At 39.9% G+C, this 12881-nt stretch overlaps 1 protein-coding gene across 6 annotated transcripts in view; it reads right to left on the bottom strand.

The window, feature by feature from the left end:
* Nucleotides 1-12881, bottom strand: part of R3HDM1 (R3H domain containing 1) — a 46888-nt gene that overhangs the window by 15879 nt on the left and 18128 nt on the right. For 2 of the 6 annotated variants that reach the window (XM_081871049.1, XM_081871052.1), the window contains 10 exons: nt 12440-12548; nt 12259-12354; nt 11099-11136; nt 10963-11013; nt 10616-10842; nt 6028-6282; nt 5000-5154; nt 4416-4517; nt 2546-2821; nt 1400-1523 (listed from right to left, as the gene is read on the bottom strand). In XM_081871049.1, coding sequence (XP_081727175.1) covers nt 1400-1523; nt 2546-2821; nt 4416-4517; nt 5000-5154; nt 6028-6282; nt 10616-10842; nt 10963-11013; nt 11099-11136; nt 12259-12354; nt 12440-12548 — 1433 coding nt within the window. The remainder of the gene's footprint in view (nt 1-1399; nt 1524-2545; nt 2822-4415; nt 4518-4999; nt 5155-6027; nt 6283-10615; nt 10843-10962; nt 11014-11098; nt 11137-12258; nt 12355-12439; nt 12549-12881) is intronic. The other 4 variants (XM_081871051.1, XM_081871053.1, XM_081871050.1 and 1 more) reach the window with 4 other exon arrangements.

The following is a 12881-nucleotide window of genomic DNA, read 5'->3' as shown; positions in this document are numbered from 1 at the left end:
TTTTTTTCTGGAACGCATGCTACCCTTCTGTCCCAAAGACATCCTCAAGGTGACTTAAAATAGTTGATATATAAAGGAATGGGTAATATTTGACTTTTCGAATGCTCAAATGCTACTTCATCCCTTCACAATGAGTCAAGGTGGCTCCTACCAATATAATCAACACAGACTTTAAAACAGGTCTTCCTGGAGGCCTTTGTGTGGGATTTGGAAGAGAGCAGACATTCTGGGTATTCTGATAACCAGCCTGATCCTTTCCTATAAAAGATCTTTCCATGTGGGCCTACGTAGATACAGCATGCCTGACCCAATGGTGTAAGAGGTATTCCTTTTCAAAGTTTTCAAAGGCGGCATTAAAAATTATTAAAACCCTTATCAACATGACTAGATCAAGGCCACAGTCTCATTTTTGACAGCCCTTGCACTTCTACAGCACATATTAAAAGAGAAGCCAATCCTATATTCCCTGCTATTTATTTAGCTGCTGTGGGAATGAAAACATGCTCATTGAGAACACAGGTGTTGCCAGTGGGACAAAAGCCGTAACTGTTCCTCTTCATATTCTAGAAAGCGTTTCTAAGAGGCTCTGATGTAATGCAAAATTTCAAAAAATAAAGCAAAGCATCTGAGTCCAATTGTCAATTCTCAAAGAAGAATCCCCTTTGTACTTCTTAACAATTAATGCATGCACAAACACTAAACCATACTGAAGTACAAAACTTCTTGACAATAGAGCTCAATCTGCAAAAAGTAAGGGTGTCATTGTATTAAAACTACCACCTATGACTAAACGAGGTTCAAGAAACAGCAGAAAACACACGGAAAAGACAAAGCCAAAATGTTATAGTTTTATGCGATTTTGAGGATGAAGACTCAGAGAAACATCAAAAGCCAAGGGCAATGGGAGATAAACTTGTTCGCCATAACTCAGGATCAGAGATATCTTATCTGAAGAATTTCTGAACAAGTTTAAGGTAAAAACTTATGGAGCAATGCTACAGTTACAGTATAAATTGCACAAACTTGAGAGTTGAAAATTGAGGAGAACATCAATCCATGTCAATTTGGACTTTTGTTAGAAGTTATTCACATTGCCAAAAATGGATTGAAGAGAATGAGTGTTCAAGGTTATGTTTTCCAAACAAATAATTTACTTCCCACCCTCTTTTCTTGTGAATCCGGTCACTTGGGATTTATCAGCTTGAACAATTTAAAAGAATGCATTTTCACCAAATGGGAATTCTATCAGCACTTCAAAGCCAAAAAAACCCTTACTTTATTTGTAACAGACCTTTTAGGCTTTCACAACGAAACCGCATTCCCTCCTGCATTACACAGCACCCTGAAAAAGTCCATGCATTTGGGCTATAGGGGGTGGGGAGGGGGAGAGACCACCAACCTGTCTGCTGTGCAGGCTGTGGCAGTGGCTGGTTTTGCTGTGTGTTGTAATGAACAGAAGTAACTGGCCGATACTGCTGACTGGAGTGTGGATACTGGCCTGGAGCGCAGTAACAGGCTGGCATCTAAAAAGGAAGCAACATGTTGAAGATTCATTTATATGCTTCTATAATTGAGTCAAGTCCAACAGCATAAAATGATGGCAGATAAATAAGAAAGCATATAAACACACACACACACACACACACACACACACACACACACTCAGAAAAGCAAGTCTAGTGAAAAATAGGAGGAGTGGGGTTATTTAAATGCTTAGCTGCTGAACAGCATTATCTCTTGGTGAAATTTTAACATGCATTCATTGTATCCAGCTTTAGATCCAAAACAGCAAAAAGACACAATGTGGCTCCATGCTTTGTCAGCCGATGTGATAACCGAAGTATTGGGTTGTATCAGGCATGGCCAAACTTGGCTTTCCAGCTGTTTTGGGACTACAACTTCCATCATCCCTAGCTAACAGGAGCAGTGGTCAGGGATGATGGGAATTGTAGTCCCAAAACAGCTGGAGGGCCAAGTTTGGCCATGCCTGGGTGGACACAATGAGCATGATTAACCTAAGTACACTTATTTCAATAGGGGTTTTTTCTGAATATGACTTTGTTGGATACAATCCATTATCATAAACAGAGGAGGCTCTTGTGGAAGTCTCAACAATAACAAGATACAGGCTAAGGCATGCTATCACAGCTATAAAAAAAGGAGTACTATAGTCTCACTTAAAGTACGTATTGTTTAGGTCAAAATACTGTATTACAAATATGTCAGTGGAACACCTATGAGGCTTTATTTTAACTATTGTAATGCACACATAGTCCTTTTAAAGAACAGAAGACTCGCATATGTAATAAATATGCATCAACTTCTAATTCTGCTAAAATTAAGCAAAAACAAAGTTAATACTTGTTGACAGCAAGGGTCCTCTAATTCTTTCTGTGATTGAAGTATGAAGTTCAGATTGCTTCCACATAAATTAAAGGAGTGGGAGGAAGAGGAAGCCCTACACAAAGCCAGATTCAGTTTAATCAGCAGTTAATATGAACTACACCTTTGACATTGTCTGGTAATATTACAAAGCTCTCTCTACCTGTGGCATTGGTTGCTGCATATATCCCTGTTGCTGAAGAACTTGCTGGTTGACAGGGTGGCTGGATGCACTGTAATTAGGAGTAGGAACAGGTTGGCCAGGGGGTGGCGGTGGGGCTGGTGGAGGAGGTGGGGCCGTTGCTATGATGAAACCAGATTGCTGTGGGGGCTGAAGGACAACCGTGGACTGGAACATGGTGGCATGAGGATCAGCAGCTTCCCCAGATGGCTGTCGGGAGAGACTCATATGGCTAAATTGGGATCCTAGGTTGTCTTGCTAAAATAAGCAAAACAGTAAGAGTTATTCCTCTTTCGAATGCACGAGAGGAGATAGCACTGTTCGATTAAAACAACAACACACAACTAAACATGAAATATTGAAGTAGCCTCACATCTAGTTATAGCAGCTTAAAAGTGAAAGCTTTAAGACAAAGGTAGCATCTCATTAGCAGCAATAAGTAGAAATATGGGAAATGACACACAAATTTTATACCTACAGCAAGAAACACAAACTTTAATGTTTGTAAAAGCTGTGCTCAGTGTTCTTGGTAATACTTTCTGGTGCTATTGTACCATGGAAATATTTGCCAACAGATACAGATGCAACAAGCTGGGGAACCTTGGTGGGAGGGAGGCACGGAAATCTGGCTATTTTGTGTATGAGAAGTTCAATTACACAAAAGAGCAAATTTGAGTTTGTAACAAAAATGACATTTAGTAGCCAGGACAAATCACCTGTCCATTCATCGAACTTGGTTTTAAATATGTTGGGAGTGGTGTGTGTGTGTGTGTGTGTGTGTGCGCGCGCGCGCATATTATATATAGGGCAGGATTCAGCTAACTAGTGCCACTAGCAGAAGTGCACACAAGGACTTCCACTAATGCAATGGGGCTTTCCCATTCATCTGATTTGATGTTAAAGCATAATTCTCCAAGTAGAAATGGACGAGAAATTCATCCAGTTTCTTTTTAATGCAAACATACCAAATTCACACTTCCTGAATCAATACACAAACCAAAGTGCAACTTATCCTTTGAAATTCACACTTCTCCAAATTTTGCAATGCGGTTATCCAACAAACAAATGAACTGCACACAAAAAATTATATACTGGGGGGAAATGAACACAAGAATGAGAGTACTGGGAGAAATTAGCATGAAAATGCGTGCAAATATTCATGCGGTCCTTTAAAAAAACCACGAACTGATGCAGAATTGGGTGAATTGAACTTTAGGCGGAAAAAGCAAGAACTGACAGAATCTGAAATTTTCAGATTCATCCAAAAGACTGCAATGAAGGACTCCAATATGTGGAGAATCTTACCTTGCATCAGGAAGCTGGATGTCTATAATTTTGAGGAATGCAGCTAAGCTGCAGCACTCAAAAGCAGGGGAGGGGGAAACAAACTCTGGTACCCATCAAACATTAAAGGGTGGCAGAAAGCTTTTTATTGCAGTGGGAGATGAGAGAAAGCAAAACACCTTAGGAGGTTAGTCAAAGAAATAGGCGGGCGGGGGGGAGGGAGAGAAGGGCCCTAACAAAATAAAAAATATTCAAGGGGTACAAACAAATACTGTTTGGCTGAGAAAAAGCAATGTCAAAGAAGGTTTTTTTTAAAAAAATCAAGAATGCAATTGTTTTTGTGCACACAGCTTGTTTTTAACTTGCAGGTAAACTTCCAACGAACTCAGGACAGGATTATTTTCTTCCTTGAACCCTTTTTTGTCCTCCCCGGCCCATGCTGAATTACCTTGGATGCCACAGCCAATCAGTATTTGTATTATTTATTATGCATGCACATCCCAACACATGAAGCTAAGTCTATAAAGATTCTGTCATGCACAGAAGAGGTGAGTAGAAGGTATTATACCACAGTGTATTGCTGGGTAGACGAGACGGGCAGGAGCGGGGGTGGATAAGTGACTGTGGAGAATTGAACAGGCTGTGAAGAAGGCTGAAGAGGTCGGATAGGCTGAAGAAGTAACAGTGGAACACACACCAGTTAACAACAGAGTAAGAAGAAATGGAAGTGGCAGTATTTCTCTTCTTTTTTGGGGGGGGGGATAAATTTATGCAAAATCAAGAACATCCTCCATATTAATTGTGCAACTAAAAGTAAATTTGACACAAGACTCAGATTACCTACAGTAACCCTAAAGACAAGCATTCCTCTATCTATAGGTGTGACTTGCTTCATAAGGATGTCCCACACCACATTAAGCAAGACGGATTTGTAAGATTTTTATCTTAGGCACACACATTGCATATGTAACCATGACAGGTTGTCTCACTGCTTTAAGAAAATGCAGTCGCTTGGAACAAAAATTTGTCCCCCCAAGTCATAAATAGGACAGCACCACCTTTCCCCAACTAATAGCCACAACGATCCACCGTTTTCTTCTCATCGGATGCCAAGAACACTCAGTCAAGCATTGCATATTTTGGCATGTGCACCTGTGATAGGATGTGATTGGTTGCTGGCTGTTGCTGAGGTGGTAGGGGAGGAGGTGGCTGCTGAGGAGGTCCAGGCACTTGGTTTCTAACAGGCTGCTGAGGCATAGGAGGATTATACACAACTGGAGTGCCATCTGGATTAATGAATGGCTGACCTAGAGGACCGAGATGAAACACACACACATTATTCAGCAAAAGGCAATTTACCAGCAAAACAAAACATAGCATTACAACCACTGCCTATTTTCAAGAGACAGCGCTGCTTTATAGTTTACTCCTCAAGAGGACAAAAGGGTTTAATAGCAGGCGTCAAAGCAAGGCTTTTTTGTGGGAAGATTAAGTGGGAAAGCGAAGGCTTTGCAGATGGTCTCCCTTTCAGACACTGTTCAGCTTTAGCAGCAGAACCATATCACACCCCTTCACTCTCAACTGAAGGTGGCCCAATAAAGGACTACTGTACATTTATTCCTATCTACAGACCAACCTAGGTATAGAAGGTATTAACAGAAAAAAGTAATTTAAGATAATAAACCAATTGCAGCATCTATACTTGTCAATTCCACATTATTATTATTATTATTATTATTATTATTATTATTATTATTTATTCATGTGTCATTTGAAAATATTGTACGCACAAGAGCTCCTCATAAGGCAGAAGAGCATCATCTGATGAGAAATCTTCACTATTCCTCACTGTTTGTACATCAGGGTATATAACATTACAATTTTACAAAGTCCTCTGAGGAGGTGTTAAAATACATGTTGCTGCAAAATTAGGAGAAGGGGAAATCAGGCTGGGAGGGTGGGGAGGGAAAGGCAGAAAGATCTTTGTGATCTTCAGACGAAGGGTGGGATATACATTTAATAAATAACTGATAATAATATTTATTTATTTATTTATTTTCTTTTACACATTATTGCAAGTTAAATGTTATTGTTAAAAGGAAGGAAAGGGGAAGGAGAGAGAGAGAGAGAGAGACAGAGAGACAGAGACAAGGCACAGACATCCACGGCTGGATACCAACCTGTTTGAGGGTTGATCAGAATACTTCCAGGTGGTATGCCTGCCGCTTCCAAGGGAAGCAAAAAGAAGCTACTGCTAGGAGGCGCCACTTGCCCACTTATGCCACCGTCAAAGGGAAGGGAACTACTAGTGCTGACAGTTGGATAGACGGCAGATGTGCCATGAGAAGGCTGGCTGAGAGCTGTGACTGGAAGAGGCTGCTGGGTGTGAGAAAGAGAACCCGTGGATGACCCTACACTACTAGAAGACTCTGAACCTAGGAGAGGAGTAACGAGAAATGAATTTCACCTAGAGACAGAATAATCGTCATGCACATTTAAATAGGCAGGTTGTTATTAAATACTTAACGCTTTTAAATGCACAGTCTAGAACTACAGTAGCTGCCCCGTCGCGCCCCAACCCCTGCAGCTTCTCCTGATTGTGAGTTGCATCAGCTACAAGTGAATGCCAGGAGAGAAGAGGGGCCTGCCCTAAAGCTGCCCCAAACTTCTGCACAGGTTCGCTGCCCTCATGCCAGGCATGAGAAAAATAAAGCAGAATGGCAACACACCATGTCTTATTCCCTCCCACCCACCCAAAAAAGGGTTCTAATCAATGGAGCAGTAGGCTGAGAAATCTGAGGCAACCAAAGCATGCAGAAGCAATCTTCAAAAGAGACCATGTAATACCATTAGATCCCCCTCTATCACATACATAGCCTACAACACAGTTTATCTACAGCATTGGGTGGGGGGACTCTGAGGCTCCTGAGCTCCAACACATCAGCCCCAACCAGCAAGGCCAACTGTCAGGGGAAATGGAAATTGTAGTGCAACAAGAACTGGAAGGCCACAGGTTCCCCATCCTGATCTACCGCACCCTCGCATATCAGTCAGTGAATTAGGTATCAAGATGAAGCTAATCTTAAGGGGAAGTCAATACTAAGCCATGTTGATGTCAATAGGCAATATGGACAACGTGTTTAACCTATTACCAAAATGGGACCTGGCATACCTCAACTTTAGCTTTAATATTTCAAATTCTGTAATAAAAGTACATATATGAGATGCAAGAATAAGTCAGCAGCTTCTGTATAGTCTTTAAGGTGATAAATATCTGAGATGAAGCCAACATCTTTCATTTTAAATGGCTCTGGTGAGCCAAGATTTGTCTTTTTTTAATGAACAATTGCTCCTCACTGAGAAGAGCTCTCACTCTGATTGCACTTTTCATCTTCACACAGCAGATCAAAATTTATGGTACTAATTTTGCTTTTCAGTTGTGGCTGAATCAGTATGCTGCAAGCGTGTCTACAAGTGTACCTTGCAACATGATGCAGCACTGATGAAACTGTGGAAAGAATTTATACTGGCTTTCGTAGCATTCTAAATCAAGCCACATGCTAGGAAAACAATTAACCATTTATAAAATGGTATAATCTTCCAAGATTTCAAATTTGATTGACATCAGCATAATTAAAGCTGCATCCATATTAGAATCATTTTTCAGTATTTTAGAGGTTTATCGTTTGTGTGTTTGCTAGCTTGCACTCATTTGGGAGGAAGAGCAGGATAGTCTTCTTCTTCTTCTTCTTCTTCTTCTTCTTCTTATTATTATTACTACTACTAGTACTACTACCACCAGGAATCAATAGTCCAAAATGTCTGGATAGCACCAAGTTGGCTACTCCAGATTTATACTATGGTTTGCCAGACTGAAATGGCCTCTGTGAACTAGTATGTTACATATGAAATCTGAATACCTAAAGCTTTAATGCTTTCGTTTTGGTGCATCAGATCAATGTAGGCATGGCCCACTGGTCTATTTCTGGAGGATCATTCACTGACTGTAGGCTGACTGCAAATAATGCTCAACTAGTTTATTCATTTATCTGATTTTTATGCTGCCGTTTTGCTCAACTGGGAGCCAAGTCAACATAATTAAACCATCAACTTAAAGTATATAATTAAAACCAAGCAACATAAAATTACATTCGTAACATCAATCAAATTATATTCAAACTGCCATTTAAAATCAAGCAACAACCTAAAAGACTACAATCTGATCCAGCAAGGCACTCGTTATGTTCCTAAGCAAGACTGCAGACTCAGGACCGCTTGACACAGATTGCTTGTACCTTAACTGTGAAGAGATCCTGTGTACGTACTCTTGCTTTGGAAATTTAACACACTGTGGGTGACCGCTGAGATTCCAGCAAAAAACAAAAGTGCTCCCGGGACTGAAGTTAGTGCTTTCCTAATGAATTACCCAACTTGTTTCTTATAAGGCCAACCTAACTATAGGATCTTCTAACATGCACAGGTATGCACTCATTTCACAACAGTGAACATTTTGCACAAGTTTAAAAGTTTTATTTTATACCTGTGGATGCCTATTAGGAAGTTCAGAGAGGGAGAAATGAGTATATTCTAACACAGCTAAGAACTGGAAGGACCAATCCTGGAGAACTACCAAGGAAAATATTACAGTACTGTAGCCTCAATACTATAGGAACATTGTTGTGAAATCCAAACATCAAACAGTGGCTGTTTTTCTTGCTAGACAGTAGTAATGGAAAGGGCTCTTGTACATTGCTGTGCCCGTAACCTTAATTTTTTATGTGAAGAAACTCTCCACAAGAGACTGAGCACCATCACCAACAAATATCCCTATTCCTCCCACAACATGGCCTATAGATTGATATGTTGGGCTACGTCCAAACTCAGCGTTGAATTGTAAAGCAGAGATGAGATGGACCCTGTGAAATTAAGAGAAGGTTCTGAAAGAGCTAAGTAAATGCTGGAACATTGGAAGTTCTGCAAATGCCCTGCTGCCTTTCACAGTCATATCACAAACAAGCTCTTAACAGCCTCCATCGAGTGAGGCCACAAACCATGTTTCATTGACATGTTCTCCTATAAGACCCAAAGATCAACAGCTTTTGCTAACATCAGGAGGCTAAAAAAATAAAATAAAGATAACTAAGCAAGCTGACTTTCATGACTGGTACTTTGTGTTTCAGAAAGGACATGCACTACTACAGATTTAGGATAATTCAGAGCTTTACACTCCCAGAAACGAAAAGTTGATAACTGCTTAGCTGGCAAAGAACATAGCTCCTAGATCACCTGTATCCATAGGAAGATATATTTTAAAACTGGTTCCCAGTAGCAGGACTGAGCCTCTCATAGCTCACACCTTTTGTCAAATGAAGTTATTCCTTAAATTCATGCTTAACAAAAAATTATTTCATCTTATTTACTTATTTATTTAATTTCTATAAGCGAAGCAAAACTTGATACAGAAGATAATTGCCTTCAATAGGAGATAGCCTAAATGTAGACATAAAAAATAACAAACTGCTTTCGTCGTCAGGGAAGGGCTGTAGCTCAGTGGCAGGGCAACTGCTCTGAATGCAGAAGGTCCTAGATTCAATCCCCAGTATTTCCAGGTAGGGCTGGGAAAGACCCTTATCTTAAATCCCAGAGACCTGCTGCCAGTCAGAGTAGACAATACTGAACTAGGCAGTTGCCCATGGGAGGCAACGCTGGCAGGGTTGTTCACCTGGCTTCCCAAAACTGAACATCACTACCAATTACCAAGAGGGAAAGGGGGAACAGTGAGACAGCGGGAAAGCTCAGCTTGTCCCAGCCCAGAAGTGCAGAAGGCTGTGCTGGGATTTGGGCATGGGTGGCCTGCACTCAAATCCCTGCTTTATAGACACTGGGTCACAACGGTCTCAATCTATCCTGGCTCACGTATTTGCTTCAAAGGTAAGTACTTGCATAAGTACTTGTGTACATTAAACCCAATGTGTGTTTTATCTTACATGAAGAGTACACTTGCCATTTGAAACCTTACACCAAGAAATTCTCAGCCATTCTTATGAAACTGGCTATTGTAGTTCTTCCCCCCAATTTTTTGCTTATGTCTAGGACCCCACAGTGTTATTGAAACAAAAACTTTCCAATCTAAATATGTCAGGGACACACTGTAATGTTAACTGAATTTCAGTTCCTTGACTGGCACTGTATACTGTATGTCAAGCTTCATTATATTGCCCACAGTAATTAATCAGGACCAGTTGGGTTAATGCTGACCCAAATGCCTTGCCTAACCAGGTAGTTCCAAATATGTTGCATAATCAATGGCTTCTAACATGGTTGGTTTTTTTTTTGGGGGGGGGTAACTGACTCAGGTGGTAAAGGTGGGTAAAGCCATTGCCTTTATTCCAGCTGCAATGGGATAACACTGGGCCTTGCTTGTCTTTTTATAACAACACAAACTTAATCACTATATCAGGAATGGGGAACCTGTGGCCCTCCAGATGCTGCAGGACTCCCAAATCTCATCAGCCCCAGCAAGCAATGAATGACCAGTGGTAAGATACAATTGCTGTTGTTGTCCAATGACATTTGGAAAGCCACAGATTCCCAACCACCACACTACAGACTTGTTTTGCAGCAAAATGCTATTGCAATTAAGCCAAAGCAACTCTCCTCAAAATAATCTCTGAAAGGGCGGAGGACTACTTTTTGCAAAAAGGGGGTATATTTTCTCCTTAGATATTTGATGCATGTACACATTAGCAGATTGTTTGTCACTCATACCTGTCTTAGATAGTCTGCCTGTGCTTTTGCTGCTTCCAGTGCTATCGCCTCTTGTCAGAACAGAGATCCCACTGAAGCTGCTGGCTTTGGTCACAGCTGGCTTCAAATTGCGAAGGGAGCTATCAGAGTCGGTGCTGCTCCATGGACGGGATTCAGAATACTTTAGCTCATTGTCTGTACTACTTTGAAGGCTGTTGGTTGACCTCCCTGAAGCATCCTTATTGACCCTGCAATTCACCAAATTGGCTTATAAAATACAGGGATTATTTGCAAAATCAGGGACAAGAAAAAGTGAAATACGTGCAAAATACTTTGGGATTTTTTTAAAAACCCAATTTATTCAATACCTAAAGATCTGCCGCCTTTGCTGGGTACTATTGGCTTCTTCCTCCTGGATTCTGTTGGCATGTTCAATAAAACAGTAGCTTAATATTTTATTAGAAAAAGCAAACAGGAACTTGTTTAAAAACTGATTTCTCTTACCTTTTGTCAATAATGTAATTCTCTTGGGAACACAGCGACTGAGGAAGAAACAGTGTAGAATGAAGATCACCATTGCTAACTACTGTATTATCAATCCCAATGTGACAAATAATATGACACACATGTTTAAATGTCTTTAGGTCACCTGTAATAAATAGCCCATACTACCCAATAACGGTTCACAAGTTAATAGTAAGATTATAGCAAGCCATGTCACACGCTAGCCTAGTCTACTCCTAATGCTAAGCCGTGGTTTGTTTAGTCTAACTATGGTTTGTTTGAACATGTGAACCCAGCCCAGCAATCTAAGCCTGACTTGTTTTATGCCAAACCATAAGGTGCTGGCTGCTTTTTTCATTACACTGTACGAAATTACAACGATACGAAAGAGTCAGAACGATTAAGAATCACCATATGTACAGGTGGATGTCTGAACTCATTTTAAATAATGGTAAGATGATTTATGCTTAATGAACAGCAATACAGAGATCTTCACTCCCTCTGTAAGGGCAGATCAGGATTGTAAGGAGGTGGTAAAGGGGGCAAGGCTACCTTGACAAAAAGTAATGAAACCTACATCCTCCACATTGGCACATCCCTACTATCCCACACTCTTGTCACAGAAGTAGCATGTTATTAAAAAAAATCCACATTCCATATTATTTAAAAAGTGAACAAATGCCTCCCCACCTTCATGTCTCTACTGCAAGTTTCTCAGAAATACAAAATATTCTTGAAAACCTTAAGATTCCAAGAAATTAATATGGACATAAGTTTTATTAGAAACAATGGAAACTGGACAGCAAGTCTTAAAACATCCAGAATTTAACAAGTCCTCAGGGGACAGCTGGCCTGATTAGTTTTTATTCCTCAGTCTGTTATCCACCACTCCTTATTTGGCGTAAATTTTCCTTATCTAAAGGTCTAGAGTTGGAGAAGAATAGCAGGTTGCTTGCTGGTTTCCAAACCAACTGAATGCTCCCTCAACACACTGTTGAATGTTAATGTAGTCACAGCATTTTTATAACCTTTACCCAATGCATAACAAAGTGATTTAAATATTCAAGTATTATAAACAAAGTACTGTATAACAATCTAGGGTCACGGTAGTCATACATAGTCAAAGATGCTATGAATGTTCCTTCTAATTTAATACCTACATCTTGTGCAAATATTCGTTCTCTAGCTCTCTGGTACTCTTCTTCTCGTTCTTCTATAGATTTGCTTCTTCTGTCATCTTTTAATCGTATTCGCATCTAAATTAAATAAGTTATTAATTGCCAATTTCTATTGCACAATGCAAGTGTGTAGTCAAAACAACTATATGAGTTTAACATTTACCTGGTTATCATCTTTGTCTAGACTAGAGTTCTCTCTTTTAAGGATGTACCGCTTTTGAAAATCTTCACTTTTTTCATCTTTTATATGTTCACAAAACTTCTGGTCAGGTCTTTAAAAAAAAATGAGTAAGATGAAATAAATCATGACAGGTATGAAAATGTTTTAAATTGTGTGTACCTTTAAATCTGAAGAAGGTACAACTCTGAGGACACACTTGGGATACTGCCCTGGATACAGCTTCTGTCCTAACACCTTCATTTTCTTTGATCTATTTTTTTTGCAACTAGTGAAGTTTATGCACTTGTGAGAGCACTGATGTCCCTTCATTTCATACGTTTATTTGAATAAATTGTATTGAGGCATACAGATACTAAGTAATGCTAACAGCAGAATAAACATTTAATTTGTAAATGGGAATTCTAAACCCATTCACAAATAAGAA

This window comes from Podarcis erhardii (genome assembly GCF_964252035.2).
Source record: "Podarcis erhardii genome assembly, chromosome: 1".
Taxonomy (NCBI): domain Eukaryota; kingdom Metazoa; phylum Chordata; class Lepidosauria; order Squamata; family Lacertidae; genus Podarcis; species Podarcis erhardii.
Note: the sequence above shows the minus strand (reverse complement) of the source record. Positions and strands in the feature narration are given on the sequence as shown.